Source organism: Sinohyriopsis cumingii, chromosome 3 (assembly GCF_028554795.1).
Source record: "Sinohyriopsis cumingii isolate HCF-2022 chromosome 3, ASM2855479v2, whole genome shotgun sequence".
Lineage (NCBI taxonomy): Eukaryota > Metazoa > Mollusca > Bivalvia > Unionida > Unionidae > Sinohyriopsis > Sinohyriopsis cumingii.
Window position 1 is genome coordinate 3,033,674 of NC_142963.1, and position 21,061 is coordinate 3,054,734.

General features: G+C 36.5%; 1 protein-coding gene across 4 annotated transcripts in view; it reads right to left on the reverse strand.

The window, feature by feature from the left end:
• The window catches only part of LOC149802354 (annexin A4-like), a 74,016-nt gene that overhangs the window by 31,492 nt on the left and 21,463 nt on the right, over window positions 1-21,061 (reverse strand). For all 4 annotated transcript variants that reach the window (XR_016420028.1, XM_089951578.1, XM_089951579.1 and 1 more), the window contains exons 3-7: window positions 17,176-17,289; window positions 13,425-13,778; window positions 12,483-12,564; window positions 6,677-6,771; window positions 3,188-3,301 (exon numbers count right to left, since the gene is read on the reverse strand). Coding sequence is in view for 3 of the 4 variants with exons in the window: in XM_089951578.1 (XP_089807704.1) it covers window positions 3,188-3,301; window positions 6,677-6,771; window positions 12,483-12,564; window positions 13,425-13,778; window positions 17,176-17,289 (759 nt within the window). In the remaining variant the exon portion in view is untranslated. The remainder of the gene's footprint in view (window positions 1-3,187; window positions 3,302-6,676; window positions 6,772-12,482; window positions 12,565-13,424; window positions 13,779-17,175; window positions 17,290-21,061) is intronic.

Here is a 21,061-nt window from a genome sequence, read left to right on the forward strand (position 1 = left end):
ACCTGGCCCAGGTCTTTAACTGGTCCAGTTTCCTGTTGGGTTTTGGGACCTGAAAGATTAACAACACTGGCTATACAGTATGCTCATTCCCATGCATAATTATCACCAGCTTTTTCTGCCAGATGGAGAATGGCCAAGGATGTCAAATCTATGAGGAAGTCACCACAATGGTTCTCATCAGCTTAGAAGTAGAATACTCGTCTCTCAATCTTATAAACCAGAGAGCCATACATATTTATGGCAGTGATACCCTTATCCAGACTCAGAATGTCCAAGGAGATTGTCACTGGCAGCTGGATCATCAAAAGAAAGCTTTGGCATTATCAGGGTTTCAGATTTTATCAGAAAGGTGGACATTAATTCTGCAATTTTCAACAATTGTGGAAGATTTCTGAATGATGCTCATTGTATACACTTGTGATGACAAGATTACATGATAGGGTAACTTTCTTCAACTGCCGTCTTGATGCTAAACTCTGCCTTCTTCCTCAGTTGAGGGGACATCTTCATTTTACACACCTTCCAGGTTGGATACAACATGCCAAAAGGAAGTGGCAAAACTGTAATATCACTGTAAGTGGTGTGGAACCTGCCCACTGGATAGGCCAACAAGGCCAGTCATGCTATTTTCAAAATGGAATGAGGTTCAGATTGCAAGTGATGAGCTGGAACAGATGGCTGGTCTGGTATGGAATGAAAGGTCAGCAAGCTGTTTTGTGGCCCACTGCTAGAATGATCTGCAACTGTAAACCAGTCATCGCAAGCATATCTGTCAACTGCAATGTAGTTTTACTTTACAGTATGATGTTAATATTGCATGGGAGGGGTCTATTGTAACAATGTATGTGATACTGAATGTGATAGTAGCCATCAGAGCTGTATGGGCAATATTCAATGAGAGTGGGGTTCAAACACAGGGCCCCCCTCAATGTTTGCCGTCAATTCCAAACAAATGAAGGGTGAAAATGACCTTGTCTCTGAGTCATTGAGATGTTTCTGTAATAATGTGAACCACATGTCGACAGTCTACATACTCTGACACCTAGGATTACAAAAATTGTAGGTGCTTTTTTTTTTTGAGAGAGAGATGCAATAAATATACACAAACTAGGTGAAATTTACAAAGAGAATACAACTATAAAATCAATGAATCAATGAACTACATACAGTTCGACTATGCAATCAAAATAAAAACAAAGGTGCATACAGCTTACATGTAACTTACTGGGAAAAAATAAAGGTCATAAGAACTGGGAAAAATATTACTAAATTCATCCAAAATTACATAAATGACAGATACACATAGTACGACACTAAAACTGTCTCGATCAAACAAGTTTGTTGATGAATGGCTAGAAAAAACTGGACAGATTGCAACAGATTTAGGAGGCACTCTGAACTGTAATTGCCAGTCTTGAGTGAAAACTTTAACTGGTAAACATCTGGTATGTGAATGTCTACCTAGCAGAGGCATGGAAGGTGATTTTGTAGGCCAGACCAAAGAGACCATACATACCCATAGCCATCTCTGTAGGCCAGACCAAAGAGACCATACATAGCCATAATCATCTTTGTAGACCAGACCAGACACCATACACACCATAACCATTTTCATAAGAATCACTAGAGTGTGTGTGTGTGTGTGATTTGGATTTTTAATATAGCTTTAACATATTTTCAGTCATATCGTAACAATGTCTGCAGTGTGGCAGTTTATAGTGATGTCTAGCACTGGGGCATCATTCCGCAGATTTGAAGCATGATGTCCCACCTAGTCACATTATCCTGACACCAGGCCGACCAGTCCTAACACTAACCTCTTAATGCTGAGCGCCAAGCGAGGCAGCTTTAGTACCATTTTTATAAGTCTTTGGTATGACTCGGCTGGGGATCAAACCCATGACCTCCCACATCTGTAACATATGCTCTAACCACTAAGCCACCATAATGGTAGAACCTGTAGAGTAAAATCTCATTAATGAGACGGATTTATCTGCTAATGGTCATTACTGCCAGAATCAAAATAACATGTGCATCTAGAAATTTGCTTGTTTAAGTACTGCATAAAAGAGACCACCAGATACTTCCTGCACAAGACCCTGATTCTAGTTTTTCCTGAAATTTCAAGCCTCAAAGTTTATTATAGTATTCCCTTACCTTCAAATCTTATGAAAGACTAGGAACTTTGTTATGTATATGTTATTTGTAACTCCTGTTACATGAATTTATCGCATTATTATAACCTTTATTCATGGATGTAATGTGTAAAGAATATATTTTATTTTGTTCTGTTTGCATTACTTGAATCTGTTAATATTATAATATTGCATAGGATCTATAAATTGATGTTTATGTATGTGTTGATAATTGTTAATAATTTTAACAACATGACTTAAATGGCACTTATGGCTTGATTTCTCAGTGGCTGATGGGGTTTTGACATTTTTCGAATAATTCTGTAACTTCCCATTGGTTGGGCTAGGTCACATGAATAGGCCAAAGCAACACAAAATGAGTAGTGTATTCTGTCACATGGGGTCTATTGTGAAATACAGTCTCAATATACAGTGTATATAAGGAGAGAATTAAGCAATCAGATTCCTTCCAATTTTTGGAGTCATCCACACTTATTGTGTTCTTGTTGTAAGTCTGCAGATATGTTGTATGTTGTACTCTGACGGTAATTTCAAAAGGAAAAACATCAGATTGGACAGTTCAGTGTAAATAGAAAGTGCTCATTATTTGGACAATATTATTATTCTGGAACTGTTATTAATTATTCGAATGAACTGTGTACAATTCCATCTTGACATGATGGTTCTTAAAGGACCTGTACATTTCTGGTTTTTAAATTTATAAGGAACATTTCATTCATTTAGGACGTTCATAGACCTTTATAAGGAGTAGTTTGGATTCACTTCATAATACTGTAAGTTCCTCTCAAATTTTTCATTTATAACTTTGAAAATTAAATTGTTTGTTGAGTTTGACAAAACCTGTTGGTTGTGCTTTTCCTTTCTGTTAATTAGTTTGTGACCAAAGAGTCGTAACAACTTGATGAAAAAATACATGGACATAAAGTAAAACACCTACAACTGCTGATTATCAACATGAAATATAACAGCATGAAAGCTGGCAAAACACTCCAAAAGAAAACTATAATTTTATTAAAATAATAACTACATACTCTCATGGCACGTCTCAACTCGTAGGCATCATACTCATCTGGAGGCATCATCAAACCCACAATGACATCCTCAAACTTCCCGCCAAGCTCACTCTTCAAATCCTGAATCAAATCCTGCAATGGTAACAATTTCAAGCATGAACAATATCTATAAATCAATGCATCTTGAGTATCCACTGGTACAATGAAAGACCTGGAACTTACAGTTAAAAACATGGGCAGGCAGTGAAAGAACCTGCAACTGCAGATTACCAATATAACAGTATGAAAGCAATCATTTAACTGTGTGAGAAAAATAATCAAATTATGAAACATGAACAAGGTGACATAAAACCCTAATCAGAATTATTGGCTGGAGGCAAAGTTTGGCACTATTGTGGATTTGAACTGGAAAAAATCTTACATTCTTTCATTTCAGGACTCAGAAGACTAATGATATGGAAGAATGAGAACCAGTCGATAAATGGGTGAACATAAAATATATATTGGTTTGGCTGGCCAGGAAAAGTTGATAATGAAAGAAAGATTTTTATTAAAAACAATCTTTTGTGAGCTTATCATAGTTGTCACTAAAAAAACAGACACCATCCTCATGATGGAATTTCAGTCATTACTGACTTGAGTTTGAAAAACTCTACTGAAATTTGTACCTGATGCTTTGGTGCAGAATTGAAAACACGTTTCAAACACATGTAGGTCCTGAAAATGACATGACTCATATGGTTTTCTCCACACAGGACCTATCATCAAGGATGTGCCTATACTGACAAATATAGGTTGTTCATAATGGTTTCAGAAATGTACAGAGTTACAGAGGTCCCCCTCATGAATGGCCCTCCCCCTCGACCAGCGGCCACCCACTCTTTACGGTCAGAATCCTTTGGCGCTGACAAGTTTGTGTTCATAAGTACCCCTCAAGAAAGGCCACCTCTCTAACATGATCAGCGGCCAACATATTAGTACACAAATGTAAAATTTGCCTTCACAAGCGACTACATTTTATTATTAATGTGTCCAGAACCAATATTCATTTACGGTGAGGTAAGTAATCTGATTACCTTTCTGGATTTCTGTTTAAGGATGTCATGTTTTTGTTACTGAAAGTAGTGCTGGCTAAAGTAGATGTACCACTAAGGTTATTATTATATTATTAATGCCGACATTTACAGGAAATGGGGTTGGCAGTGTTTTGATAGAGCTTTGGGCTTTACACAGCAATTATTTTTCTTTTAACTGATGATTAAGAGCGGACGTTTTTAAATGTCCAGATCATAACATGGTCAGATAGAAATGGGGTCAGCAGTGTTTTGATACAGCTTTCGGTTTCACACAGTGGATTTTTTAAATATTTTTTTAAAATTGACAATTACGACCAATGTAACTGTCAAGATCATAACATGGTCAGACAGGCTAAAAATAGATTTTGTGGATTAACACGCACACACATAGAGAAACAATTAACACTGAACAAAACAGGGTACCATACAAAGACCAAAAAATCATGTGACAGTTCATGCATCACTTCCTGTATTACAATGCATTTAGTTCACAAATGTTTCGTCTGCAAAATTAAATTGCAATACTATACGATTAGCCACATAGAAATACATCATTATAAAACATTAACATGTCATCACGAAAACAAAGAAATAATACTTTAGAAGAAAACTAAAAGTTATTTGACTTTAAGACAATAGGGAGAGTTAACTTGCCAAAAAAATGTATGATGGGAAGACTCAAACAAGATTGTAAAAAATAAGGAGAATATTCTGTAGCAGTGGGAAAATGGAGTAAATGGAAAGAGAATTGTTTTAAATATGAAGCAGCGTATATACCAAGACTTGAATGGTTTTGTTATGCGCATGCCAACAATAATCAACTCACATTCCACACCTAAGAATAAGAACTATTAATTTATGTTACCTTGAAATAACTGTTTTTAAGACAAGAAGAACATTTTAATAATTAATGCTACTTTTAAATGAAGCTATTAACTACTTTATATTATATGTAGCTTTCCTACTATATACACATCTTACAAATGTAGCCCCCCTCTGGAAAGGCCACCCATCTTATAAGGCCACTTTCCTGGTGCAGAATGGGTGGCTGTATAAGGGAGGTGGGCACTGTACTGATTTTTTAATATCAGCATGTTTGCATAGGTTTATTATAAGAGCTTTATAAGCACTGTAAGTCCTTCAATGACTGCAAGCAAAAAATTTGAATATAATCCTTTTCTCCAACAAGATTTGAATAAAACTGGATCACTGTTGCATGTATTTTGGGAATGTGAAAAACTTTACAAGTTTTAAATGTATTTTTAGTCTGGATTAAAAGTTAGCATCCACTTGCAGAGAATTTCTGGGGATTTTTTTTCTTCAAATGAGAGTATAATACTAGCTACAACAGATAAAAAGAACAGAATATTTAAAAAATGTATTCATACTTTATGCTAAGAAAAAAATATAGAGCTGTCGAATTACTAATCAAGATTAAAAAAATCATACATAAAGAAAAGATGGTGTTTGTTGAAGAATGCACAATATCACATTTTAACAAGTTTATATAAAACCATGAAAAAGCTTCTCTCTCTCTCTCTGACTGAGATTTATCTGTATCTTAAATAATATAGATGACAATTGCTACTGATATGAAGTTTCATAGTTTGTTATATTTGTACTTACTGCAATGATCCTAAGGCTCCACAACTCATACATCTCTGTTATTTCTTAACTTATACCTTTCTTGTTACGACTTGGGGAATTAATAATACAAATTTAACAAATGAAAGAAAAATGATAATGTGTGTCTGTGTGTTTTGGATTTTAAATGTAGCTTTAAAAAAAATTCAGTCATATTGCTACAATGTCTGCAGTGACAGTTTATAGTCACATTACCCTGACACCAGGCTGACCAGTCCTAACAATAACCATTAAATGCTGAGCGCTAAGTGAGGCAGCTGTTAGTACCATTCTTATAAGTCTTTCATATGACTTGGCCAGGGTTTGAACCTGTAACCTCCCACATCTAAGGCAGACACTCCATCCACTAGGCCACCAGAGTGGTAATAATGATAATACATGCATAGTTAAAACTGAAGAACCAAAATTGATCTTCTATTTAAAACCAAACGAATGAGAGCGTTTCCTCACTGTGACAAATGATTTTAAGTGCATGCTAATTCATTACAACCTTGATATAAATCATCTAAATACTTAGCATAACTCAAATGACTTGTTCAATACTGGCATGAAGCCCTCTGCTGCCATGTCCTCAAAACTTCAAGAACTGAAAACTCTGATAAAAAAATTCTTGTCCATAGCAGTCAGATTTGATGAATTTCTGCTACATATCAATACAGCTAATCTTAATGATAGGTTCTATCTTGAAGTCTGTTTTAGGATCAATGCTTGATATATCCAGATAATATTAAGTTTTATTATAATGATAGAGCTTTGTAAATTTGTATGAATAATTTACATCCCATACCCTTCCAAACATTGTCTTGAACATCGTCCTGATCTGCTGCCTTTGACTACTGGTTCTAAAGGCCAGCACATCAATTATGGCTTTTTCATCCGTGCCTGAAAAAAAGTTTACATGTAACTTGAGGTATCATGATTCATGATACTATCAACTCATGGTGACATTATGTACACTGGATTGGAAGTTTAATATATCGCAATAGAAAAAATATGGCATGAGTTCCTTGATGGGACTGATGCTATGCTGTTTGAAAAGAATTTCTTGTAGTTCAAAAAGAGACCATTTCTTCTTTTTAACTGCCAAGTGCTGAAACCATCTATAAAACTAAAAATGAATTACTAAAATATATGAATTTATCATAAAAATGTCAGGAAATTAGTTATTTCATTTTAAATTACAGATAATACATAACCCAATTATCCCTGAAAATCCATTTTGTTTTTTGATAAGGTAAAAATAATTAACATATTGTTGGACAATAATAATACAACATGCAATGTTTTATCATGTACTGTACATTAATTCTGAAAGTGAATTAAAAATGCCACACAGTGCATGCAGTGGTGACTGAGGGCCCATCCACATGTTATTTTGTTAATCATCACTTCATACAGAATGAAAAAAACTTTATTGGTTACAGACACTGCCTTGAGACAGGGAAAAAAATTCTGGCAGGAAATTGAAGTCGAAGTAAAATTCTGGTTAAATGGTTTTATGAATATAACCAATTAGAGAGTAACGTAGTAAGTCAAGTATGTATATATCAGGCATGCTTGATTCACGTATTCTGTACAGGTTTAGTTTCTTATAGCACATCATTTAATTTTTTTCCAAACCCTATAAATCAACATATCCCAAGTTTTACTTTTTTTAAAATAAACCATTAAAAAATCATATACTTAAAACTGCATGGTGATTGTTGAAATATTCAGAACAAGATTCATTTTTCACAAAATACATTACTGGTGAGTTATGTGACTATTTTGGCATTTCAGTCATTCATTTTATATCCATTATTATGGTTTTTGTTGTTGTTGTAGGGTTTAGCGCCATTTTCCACCACACGATAGGCTATACATGGCGGCCAGTATTAATGGTGGAGGAAGAACCCGGGAAAACCCCGGAAAGAACCACCGACCCACGAGAAGCTACTGGGAAGCCTTCTCACATACCCACATTAGCCAAATCTGAGGCTCAAACCCATGCAGACAGAGGTGAGATGGCAGTGATCCGGAATGGAGAGCGCTTTAGACCACTCGGCCACTCGGGGCCCCTCCATCATTATGGTAAAGATAATTCTGATAGTAATGTACCTTAAGAATGACCGCTTCTGAAATGTCAGACTATTTAACTTTGTGAAAAATTATTATTTTCAAATAGCTAAGGACTTAAGCAATCAATAACCACTTTAAATTGATAGGTTTTGTAAGAATTTTCTTGTACTACTCATTGTTGAATATTTATCTTGAAGTAAGGGGTATTAAATAGAAAAGAATGGGGACAGTACAATGTCACCAACTGCCCATAAAGTAATAACTAAATGTGTACTTCACATGAGTACAGTGAATGTCATATTATATGCCTGACTCATGTTTAATATTCCTCTATGTAGACAACTGACATGTTTTGCACATAAACAGTGTCTTCTTTTAGTAACCATGACCTTTGCACTTTTCACCCCAAAATCAATGTAACTTCTTCCTTACCCAAGTGCAAGCCATTCATCAAGTTGGTGCCAGGTCTGTGATCTAAAACTACTGTTATTGTGTGGAAACCATTTTCTTTTAGTAAATGATCTTGAACTTTTTACCCAAAATAAACAGCCTTCTTTACCCCAAGTGCAAACCATCCACAAAGTTTGGTGAATTATGTCACACAGAATTAATGTTGTGTGGAAATAATTTTATTAGTTCAGTCCCAATGACCATGACCTTTTATCTGTTCAGCATGAAACTGATAGGGTTCTTAAACCATGTGCAAGCCATCCACTAAATTTGGAAACTGGAGATAGCAGACATTGAACTTAATGTGCTAACACTAAACTGGTAACAGACAGAAGGACAACAACTTGACCCTATGCTCTGGTGAGGATATAAAACGTAATACAAATTTCATGTGCTGAAGATAAGAGACTCTTATCATATACACAAATAAGTATGCTGGTGAGTGAATTTTCTCAGTAAGCAACCATCGTTGCAATAAACATCAGTTTTCTGCAATAGACAGTCTGCATGACCAATTTGCAGCAGGTCTTAAATTGCAAAGTTTTTCCCCCAAGGTTTCAGATGGTTTCATCAACTTATCATTTCTGTCATACGACTATCATTGCGATTATTAACTGTATTAGCATTTTTTTTCTTATTCATATTTCAATAAGACAGAAATTCCAAACACGTCATTTCACAGTCCATTTCCCTCCAGAAGTTAATAGCACCACAATACACAAAGGTAACTCCGCCATTGCCAGTCCCAAGCCCAGATGTAAAAAGAGGAGGGTTGGGCGTGGAGCTAGCAACCCAACCCTGTAAAAACCAACTAGCTAATAAACGCCAACGGAAGAAAAACCAGAAACTGAAAGCCTGAGGGAAGAAGGGTCTTCTTCTGGAAGGCTTATGACGCTGTGTGGTGAAACCCTCGAGCCCACAGAAGCCATAAAGCAGACCACCCTTCTATCAAACAGGAGAATTAACATCAAAACATGGAACATGAGGACAATGTATGAGGCAGGAAAAACAGCACAGGTAGCAGCAGAGATGTGGAACAACAACCTATCCCTACTGGGCATTAGTAAGACAAGATCGACTCAATCTGGACAGAGAAGACTGATGACAGGAGAGATACTAATGTATTCAGGACATGAGGAAGATGATGCACCTCATGCATACGAGGTGGGTCTCATGCTGTTGAAGCAAGCATATAATGCACTGATAGCATGGGAACCACACAGGTCCAGAATCCTCATGGCAATGTTTAGGACCAAGAAGGATAGAATAAAGAAGAATGTCACACAGTGCTACACTCCAACAAATGACAGCGAAGAAAAAGATAAGGACCAGTTTTACAACAGACTACAGAACATAATAGAGAACTTCCCAGACAAAGACATCAACATCCTCATAGGTGATTTCAATGCCAAAACTGGGTAAAACACAGGGTATGAACAAGCCATGGGAATCCACAGCCTGGGGGAGATGAACGAGAATGGAGAGATTCACAGACCTTTGTGCACTGAACAACCTGGTCATCGGGGTTACCATCTTTCCCCATAAGACAATCCACACGAACACATGGATATCACCAGATCTTGTGACAGAAAATCAGACTGACCACATCTGCATAGCCAAGAAGTTCAGAAGATCCCTGCAAGATGTGTGGGTGAAGAGGGGAGCAGATGTGGCATCTGACCACCACTTAGTTGTCGCAAGGCTGAAACTTAAGCTGAAGAAGAACTGGATGGGCATAAAAGAGAAGAAAACAAAGTATAACATCAGCCTGTTGAAAGATGCAAAAAAACAAAAGACGAATACAGACTGACGCTTAACAACAAGTACCAAGTGCTACAACAGCTTTTCGAAGATGAGGAAGACAATGTGAACAACAGATGGCAGAAAGTTAAGGAGGTAGTAAATTCATCATGCCAAGAAGTACTAGGCCCTCTGAAGCGCCAGCAGGAAGAATGAATTTCAATCAAAACATTGTGCAAAATCCAGGAGTGGAAACAGAAGAAAGCAGCAGTAAATAGCAGTAGGAGAAGAAAAAACAAAAGTAAAGGTACAAAAAGAGTACACTAATGCCCACAGAGAAGTGAAAAGAAGCATCAAGATAGACAAGAGAAACTATGTTGAAGGACTGGCAGCAAAGGCAACAGAAGTGGCCAGAAGTGGAAACATGAAGAAGCTGTACGACATCACCAAGAAGCCGTCCAGCAAGTACAGCAAAACAGAGAGACCCGTAAAAGACAAGCAGGGAAAGACCATAGCAAGTACAGAACACCCATGAATAGATGGGCAGAACATTTTGAAGAACTGTTGAACAGGCCAGCACCACTAAATCCCCCTGAAATCCACCCTGCCAACACAGATCTCCTCATAAGCTCTGACAATCCCAACAGAGACGAGATCAGGAAAGTCATCACCCAGATGAAGAACGGCAAGGCAGCTGGACCCAATGACATCCCAGAAGCCCTTAGAGCTGACCTAGAGGCTTCAATGGAAATGATATACCCCCTCTTTGAGAAGATCTGAGAGGAAGAAGAAATATCATCTGACTGGAAGGAGGGATACCTCATCAAGATCCCCAAGAAAGGCAACCTCAGCAATTGCTCCAACTACAGAGGAATCACACTCCTGTCAGTACCAAGGAAAGTCTTCAACTGGGTCCTCTTGGAGAAGATAAAGAAGGCCATCCACCCCTAGTTACGAGATGAGAAAATGGGCTTGTGTATGGACCAAATAGCGACTCTTTACATCATAGTCAAGCAATCTTTCAACTGGAATTCTTCGCTCTACATCAACTTTGTCAATTATGAGAAGGCATTCAACAGTGTGGACCAAGAGACACTCTGAAAACTTCTTTGCCACTACAGCATCCCAACCAAGCTGGTGAACCTGATCAAGAACACTAACAACGATATACTGCAGAGTCATTCATGCAGGACAACACACAGACAGCTTCCTAGTGCAGACTGGCATGAGGCAAGGCTGCTTGCTGTGGCCGTTTCTCTTCCTTCTCACCATCAACTGGTTTATGAAGATGTCCACCAACGGGTGGAGAAATGGGGTCCAGTGGACATTATGGAGTCAACTAGAGGATCTGGACTTTGCCGATGACGTAACGCTCTTATCCCCCAGTCAGCAGCAAATGCAGGACAAGACCAACATACTGGCAGCCACATCAGCACAGGTTGGCCTCAACATCCACAAAGACAAGACAAAGATCCTCAAGATCAATTATGTCAGTAACAACCCAGTCACACTGCATGAAAGTCCCCTGGTAGAAGTGGAGTCCTTCACGTACGTGGGCAGAATTATCAACCAGCAGGGTGGCACAGATGCAGACGTCAAGGAAAGGGTCAGGAAGGCAAGAGCAGCTTTCATACAGCTCAAGAACAGCTGGAGCTCCAAAGAAATTTCCTTGACTATCAAGATCAGTCTGTTCAACTCCAATGTGAAGTCAGTCCTACTGTATGGAGCAGAGACCTGGGGAACCACCAAGTCGACCATAAAGAAAGTTCAGACCTTCAACAACAGCTGCCTAACAGGAATTTTCCAGATCTGCCGGCCAGATACCATCAGCAACACCAACCTGTGGCAGAGAACCTCTGAGCTTCCAGTAGAAGTCGAGATCAAGAAGAGAAGGTGGGGTTGGAAAGGACACACCGTATATAAGCTGCCAACCAACATTACCAGACAGGCATTGAGGTGGAACCCTCAAGGCAAGTGGAGAAGGGGCCAACCAAGAAACACCTGGCGACGTGACCTTGAGGCAGACATCACTAAGCTGGGTCACACCTGGAGTCAGCTCAAGGGGATGGCACAGGACAGAAGTCTCTGGCGATCTTTTGTGGGTGGCCTATACCCTGGCAGGGGTGATGGGCATAACTGACTGTCACAAAGGTAATAAGTGACATCATTTTGACACCATAATGTTAAGATCACACTGTTTAAGGTTTGCTTACTGTTTACATTATAACATTAATATGATGTCACTTATTGCCATCCTTAATCCAAGTAAGAATGCTGTGGTAGTGCTCTATGTGAATTTTACTGATTTGCCTGTAGATTTGTCAAGTTACAAGTACAATACTTACCAAGACCTTTCATGGCTTTTCTTAATATCTGTGCATCTTTTTCTGCATTGAAGTTCGCTGCTGGCTTCAGTGTACCTTCAGTCTGACAAGAAAGCACATGAAACAAATAATAATTAGGTTTTCATTTTCTAATTTGAAAGAAACTATTTGATAACTAACTTTCCTTATATTAACTGCACCTTCATCTACACTGTAAGTAGAAGATACTAATGCTAAACATAGAGCCATTACTTCATTGAAAACATTACTGGAAGTGTGAAAATCTAGCAAGGTCATCAACATGGACATGTCAGCATGATTATGTGTACTAAAACTTGTATATCAGTATTTCCAGTCATGTTTGTATGATAGTATGGGTTCACCTTTTAGTATTTCCAGTTGTACACATAAAATATTGTGGATTTACCATATTTACTAGCCTTCCATTTATCATAATATAAACAATTTTCTGAATACAAACTACTGGAGTAGTTTTCAACTTTGAATTAAATACATCTGTAGTTAAAGGAGATGAATGTACAGTGTCAATGACAGCTGATTACTATATTTCAAAGCAGTGTTCCTCTGGAAGGATGGTGGCATAATGATGTTCTTATTTAATTTAATCAATTAGTCATTATCTCACTACACCAAGTATTCTGGAAAATTTCCAATTTAGATTATATAATATTACATTTACACGCATCTTTCTCCCAATGTGGAAGATAATTCAAATACTTTCTATAGTTTCAGTAACTATAAATATCACAAGTGTCAAGAAAATTAAACAGAAACATCTATATTATTTGATGAAAACAAACTTAATCCAAAAGCTCTTGTATTTACGTAGGTTTTGTGCTGCTTTTCAAAGCTACTCATATCTGACATTGCACAGTTTTCAGAAAACTTTGTATTTGTAAATGTGAAGAGTGTGATTTATCCTAAGTGTATACCAAGACCTACCTTCTGTGCATAGGAACCTCCTCCTACTTGTGGTGAACTATATGAAGTGTGACCTCCACCCATTGACTGAGGGGCTGAGGGGGCTGGCTGACTTGGGGTACCATAGTAGGAACCAGTGCCACCATAGCCTGCACTAGGGTTACTGGCATGCGGGCCTGTGCCCCCATAGCTTGTTGTGCTAGGTGGCATTGATGGAACTTGACTTCCTGAGTAACCTGTAGAATAGCCTGGGTTGGCACCTGGGTACCCAGCTCCTGGTGCGTTATAGCCACTGGTTGCTGGGGGTTGTGGGTTGTAACCTCCTGGTGGTGGCATTGGTGTGTTGTACGAGGGACTGGACCCATATGAAGCAGCCTAAAACCACCAAAATAAAATGAAAAATGATTTTGAATAAAATGATGGCAAATAGCACAAGTGACCTTCTAGTCTGATAACTGAAGGTCATAAAGAGAAGAATTTCCAGAAAAAGCCTGAAATGACACATCTGGCTGTCATCTGCTTAACAGCCAAAGCAAAAGCAGTTGGCCAAGAATTCTACATGGATTAGTAGAATTATTTCTGCTGAGATTAGTTTCCAGGTATTACTACATTAAGTTCCTTGTATACTTCTTTAATATTTCTATATTTTTAATGAAAACCAGCACATTAGTTTTAAGTTTGGATGCACCAAGACTATTCTTTTGTCAGACTTTATCTTGGACACAATCTATATCCAAAAATCAGTATAAGTTATTTTACATATTTTGAATTCTCACTGCAAATGACAGAACCAGCCAAATCACATATGTTTGCTTTGTCATCCTAAGCAAAACCAAGAACTGAATTAAATATACATGTTATTTTCTGTTTAGGCTTTAATGCTCCTTTTCCTACTGAATTAAAGTAATATTCATCATAGGTTAGCAAATCTTCAGGAGAAATCAGAGAAAAGTATGAATGACTGAAGGACTACAATAGGAAGTAATAACAGCTGATTGGCTTCATTAGTGTATACCTACAAATGTTGTTGATTGCTGATGTTAAGAAAACAATTGTTTCAAGGTTTCACTAGTTTTTATACCTTTATCCATAACTGATGGCACATCAGCATTATTTGTTTAAACACTGAAAAGTCCCCAATGCCAGGATGCTTTGTGTCAAAGTTGGTTAACTTATGTTCAGCAATATTTTCAGACAAAGTTCTGAAAATATTTTTCACTTCTAATAACAACTATATTTAATGGTGGACAGCATCATTTCCATAAATCTGAAAAAACATTCCAGCTAGGAAACTTTGTCAAATCTGATCAAAGACTGTTAAGCAGTTTCTTGAAAAAGGTGATAAAGGGTTTTTCTAATTTAGTTAAGAGGAGCCATATTTGATGGCAGATTGGGATCACTTTGTAAAAAATTAAAAGGTATTCATGCTAGAATGTTTTCTGTTAAATTTGGTTAATTTCTCCTGAGCAGTTTCTGAGAAGTAATCATTTCAATTTTTTTAATTTTCATTTGCAGTAATGGTGGACATATCTATCAGCTGATTGGCATCATCTGTGTAAGTTTGAAAGTACATTATGCCAAGATGCTAAGTTTGGTCAAGTTCAATTTAACAGGTTTTTTTTAAGAAGCAGTTATTTTAATATTTTCTATATATGGCAATGGCAGCAATTTTTAATAGCACATCAGCATCATATGTAAAAATCTGAAAGCCCCCTATGTTGGGATGCTGTCAAATTTGGTCAATTTCTCCTGAGTGGTGTTTGAGAACTCAGTTAAAGGTTTTTCTATTGTTACTAATGGTGGACATATATGGAGACAGATCTGCATGATCTGTATAAATCTCAAAGGTCTACATGATGCTATCAAGTCTTGTCAAGTTCTATTCAGCAGATTTGGAGTAACCATTTAATGGTTTTCGTATCTTGAGCAAAGGTGACATATATGATGCTGGATTGGCATCATTTATAGGGGATCCAAGTGGCCATGAGGTCTAAAGCACTTGCCTTTATCAATTACTGACATCTCACCTCTGTCCATGTGGGTTCGAGTCTCTGGCCTGGCCAATGTGGATATGTGAGACAGCAGTTAGTAGCTTCCTGTGGGTCAGTTGTTCTTACCAGAGTTTTCCCGGGTTCTTCCTTCACCAGTTAAACTGGCAAGCATATACTGCCTATCTTGCACTGAGAAATGATGTTAAACAAACCCCAAAACACCAACAACAGCATCATTTATATCAAACTGAAAGATTTTCTTGCAGGGATTCTTTATGTCAAGTTTGGTCAAAGCTTATTCAGTTATTTAATTTCAGTTCTAGGTTTTTCTACTTTTGAAATCACTGGCAATATCTGAAGGCAAATTGGTAATATTGGTACAAAAGTGAAAGGTTTTCATGCCTAGTGCCAAATATATAAGTGACTTTGAGAAAAATATGTTGAAGGTTGTTAACCTTTTAGCAAAAAAGGTGGCCATAGATGATGGTGGATTGACATTGCTTGCATACACCTCAAAGGCCTTTATGCGAGAATACTATATGCCAAGTTTTACTGAAACTAGTCTGTTGTATTTTGAGAAGTTGAAAACAACAATTGTCGAAGGATGAGAGAAGTTTTTCAACATTTATAATGGTATCCATATTTGAATCAGAATCATTGGTGCAAAATTGAAAGGTATTAGTTCCCTGACACCTTCTGTCAAATTTGATGAAATAAAGTTCTGCAGTTTTTTTTAGGTCATTATCAAAAACAATATTTTTTAGCAATGGTGACTACATGTATATCTGACCGTGGATCACCTTCATTAATGCAGATTTGATAGCAGTTTTGGGGAAGAAATTTAATAATTGTTGATGGGCATATAACTCACAATGGATGCAAAGCAATACCATAGACTGAATAATCCATAATATATAGGGTCAAAATTGTTATATAAATTCTTTAAAAAGATTTTCTCTGATCATACATCATCAAAAGTTTCTTAATGGAGTTTGAATCAAAATACTTCAAAAACTTGTTCAAAACACAGAAATTAGGCCATACTTACCCACATTGGTATGGTTGAAAACATTCATCCAGATGTTTTTACATACCAGTTTTAATGTATAATGAAATAGGGTCCAAAATATTAAAGGTGTAATGAAAAAAAGCTGAAAATATGAAAGTGACTTGAGTGTGCAAATTAGGTCAAGTGACAAGTTTTAGTATCACTGAGGATCTCTTCTTGAGATGCATCCACATACTAAATTTCTTATGTGGAAATGAAGAAGGGTCTAAGATACTGAGGGCATAATGAACAAACAGACGAACAAGCAAACAGCAAAATGCTACATTCACTCCCAACTTAATCTGTGAGGAAATAATAAGCATTTAATTCTATACTATCTTTCAAGAGAGATCCATATCTTGAATTCCAAAAATGTCTCAGCTTTCTGACCTACAAGTCAGTGATTATCCAACGCTTATAGTCATGTGACTCACCTGATGAATGGAGACCAATTTTTGTAGATGAATTTGAGCTGAGTAAGGACCAGGAAAAATTCAACAATCTTAATTTTTTATCATCTTGGGAAGAAGAAGGTAGGAGGTTAGGTTTTTGTTCAAGACTGTTATAGGTGTATATATATGGTATTTCTCACTAATAAGCCATTGGGTTCAGCCTTGACACATATTTTTGAAAAGTGAGGGGTGGAGTGAAAGAAACCCTCCACAATTTTCTGAAAGTAGGAGGTTGGCTTATCATCAAACATAATCTTATGTGTAAGAATGATGGTATTTACCCCATATCCCATCTGTCCTGGAAAACCTCCAGGTGGTGCTGCACTATATGGGAGTCCACCAGGCTGTCCACCATATGCTGCTGAGGAGGCTAATTCAGGCGTTGGCATAGTCATCTGACAGAGAAAAAAATGTAATGTTCAACTTCCCATAATACTTATCTCCCTTCAATATTCATTTCATATATCCAGCCAGGTTCCAAGTGCATGCTATCTTTAGTGAAATCTATCTTAACAAACACCTCCATGTAAAAGAGGCATTTATTAACACCCTTTTCTCAAATTTATTTACATGTATAAATTGATATGAGATATACCAGTCTGCAAAGGATATTATTTTTGGGTGGTTCTTGAATACACGTTATTTACCAGTTTTAGTGTATATAAAATTTATCTCAATTTACCAATGACCCATCCTAAACTGCTTGAATACAGGTCTTGGAAAAATCCACAAATAATATTCTTGTCTGGAGCAAATATTTTCATGATATCCAACAAGAAACTAAATTTTCTGTTCATATTACACACGTTTCTGGGTAACAAGCAACATAATCTTACTAGCCCAGCAAATTTTCAACTTGCCTGGGCTGATAAACAAGGATTTTTTTTCCAGCCTTGTAAGCAATCCCTTCCCTGAGCTGACTGGTTAAGAAAGGTTGCATTTTAGATGATACTGCCTAAAATTAAAGTTTGGAATCAGCCAAGTTCTGTAAAGGATCTGCAACTGCAAATCTCAACAAGGATACAACTGAGAGCTCAGGACAGGGAAGTGCAGGTCTTGAAAGTAGGATCTCTCACTACCAGTAGCTCTGCCTTAAGTGTCATCTTCATTTTGCAACTTCTTCACCTGTTCACCAAGTAGTCAAATTAGACTAAAATCTTCTTGGTGTCTGTCAGTGAAGTGATTCTGTGTATTGCTATGGAGTTATGTATATCTATCTTTCTTTGTAACTCATAGTACATGACTGTATCTATATTATGTGTAATTTTTGTTCATGACTGTAAATCGTAGTGATTATATATAAGAAGATATTACATAGATAATTTTGTGTATGGGTATAGATTCTATTTTAAGACATTACAGTTCTTGTAGATGGTAAAAGATCAATAAAAAGTTATGTTTCTAATATTAAAACCTGTTGACTAGTTTGGGAAAGTGTCACTGGTTGGTGGGGCCAGGTGGGTTCTTAGAATAATTAAGTTATTTCCCACTGGATGGATTAGGTCATGTGCACAATTATTGTGAAATATTAGATTGAGAAATGAGGTCTGTCATAACTTGACAGGAGACATTTTTTAGGATTATTCATCGGAATTACAAAGTGCTGACCAGACTATAACATTACTCTGGGAAAACTGTGAATTATTCAAAAGAGTTCTGGTGAATAACACTGATTCATTCAGAACATTCAATTTTTGCACTTAAATACAACTTTTATGATTATTTTAGATTCAGTTCACAATACTGTAAGTTACTCTTATAGTGTCATTTTATAACTTTAATAATTAAATTAGATGTCAAGTTTTACAAAACTTGTTTGTTTTGCTTCCATCTGTTACTTAGTTTATGACCACAGTCATAACACTATATTATATTAATTTTGGAGAAATAATCCAACACACCCAATATTTCACTTAGGGTTGTTCCACTTAAGTATACATGGTACCCAGGTAAGGCAGTTTCTTAAAAGTATATGCCAGGGTATTTTGATTTCACAGAGTTCATATCAAAACGATTAAATAAATTATAAATTGCATCTATGGGTGAGTACCCTACATTAAAAGTGCATTCCCTGGGTCCCATTTATGTTTTAATGGAACAGCCCTTATTTATTGCCTGATAGTTTTATGCATATTTACTTTAAGAGTGTCTCTCTATTAACAATGTGTAGTAATAAAGGCAATAGCTATTTTCAATAGAATGCATCATGAATTCTAGTCTTTTTGTACATCTGATGAATCATCAGGTATCAATCTTACCAAGCACATTAAAAAGACACATACCAGTGATCTTCCTAGAGAGCTAAATTTGCAAGACAAGCTGATAAATATTTACAGCAATTCATGTTTTCCACTTAGCATTATAATGAAATGGCCTCCTTTACAATAACCAACATAATGTCTTTCTCTCCCACCAACATGATGACTTTGTACACCAGATGCTTTGTGTTAAAGATATTAAAGATCCTCATAAATGAAAACAATCAGGACCTATTGATATAGCATGATTATTGTTTGACTGATGATTTCTGAGTAAAGATACCAACAGGTCATAAAATGAGCCATAGGGTACACGTTAACCATAAACAATTTTTCTACAAGTGCGTGTAAAGGCAGCACTCACTTTGTATTCAAGTTTGACAATCCTTTGGACTGAGCTGCAAATACATGTACTTTTTCATTGCCAAGGAGAAGTTGTCTTCCAATAAAGAACTGACCTTAATCCTGCAGCTTGTTTTCCAATGTAACTACTCTTTGAGCAGCCAGTGTGGTACAGTGGCAAGTAACAGAGGGTGATCATTTGATTTTGCTGCACAAATGACATGTGTTCAGTTGCAGCATCGAATAGATTTTTTAATTTGTATGATCACAGTTTTACATACAAAGCTCAAGCTTGGTCTCTAAAAAGGCATCCGCAAATGACAAGGAAAGGGGAGTCAAAAGATATTTATGATAACTAGACCATGATGATTAGATGACGATGGAGGATTTCAGAACTTTTTCTGACAATGAAAATGACTTTTTGGACTTTGTGCCAGATGACATTAACTTGATTAAGTAGTGATATTTTTAAGATTCTGTGAACTTAAAAAAACATGGACTTAACTTAGGTTTGTACACATTCAATACATTACCTTTGCTTCAGTACCTGGTAACTAATAATGAGGATCAATAGGTATCCAGTAGAGGATTTCTACAATTTTGACAGCTTTATTTCTAAGTACAGTTGTATAACTATGTCAAGTTTGTGTGAATTGATCATAACAGTTCATATCTGTGATCTAAGAGTCTTGATCTAAAAATACCTCCAAAACATTAAATGATTTCTGCCGAAAGCCCTCATTCTACCCCACCCTTTTCCCAGAGCAAACTCTAAAGGCAATTAACACCAGTGTTAAACTAAATCAAGATCAGGCCACCCCCATATTCAAAGCAAGTTGCCTGTTCGACTTGTCACTAAAATATAAAAAAAGTATTTTTTTTATAAACCTGATTAATAGTAGAGAGTGCTAATGAAATGTGGCATTTTTGTTCCTAAGTTCTTAAAAGACACTGGTAAATTATTAATCCCCCCAGATGAGGATCTGTTTATTAAAGATAATTATAAAACTTTTTAAAGCAATTTAGTTCAATAAGTTGGTATCCACTGATTGTATTGATACATGAGGTCTTCTGTAATTGTGACACAACCATCAAGATACTGTGATATGACATGAACTAATTATGAAATGGGAAGCTATTGTTTGAACTGACTGTAAATAACAACAACAAAAACATGACTTTATGATTTCATTTGCTTTTTACTTTGACTGAGCAACATGAGGCATTCAGAAATGAAACTATTCCAAAACATCTTAACACTCTTTCCTACAGATCATTATGAAATACAAACAGTAATCAACCTGAAAGTTGACAGCAAAGTTGAAGAAAACAAAACAAAAACAAATAAAACAACAAATGGTCAGACAAATGGTTAATGATTCCGCATGTGAAAATACAGGAATTGTAAAATTGTTGCTAATCATGTTAGTTGTGAGACCATCTATGGCATAATGTGAAAAAGTCTTCAGTTTTGTGAACAATATCAAAATTATGATGTCAAGAGAAACTGTTTAAAGCATGACAGACTTAAATTGCATATTAACATCAACTCTGCTGATCCAGTCAA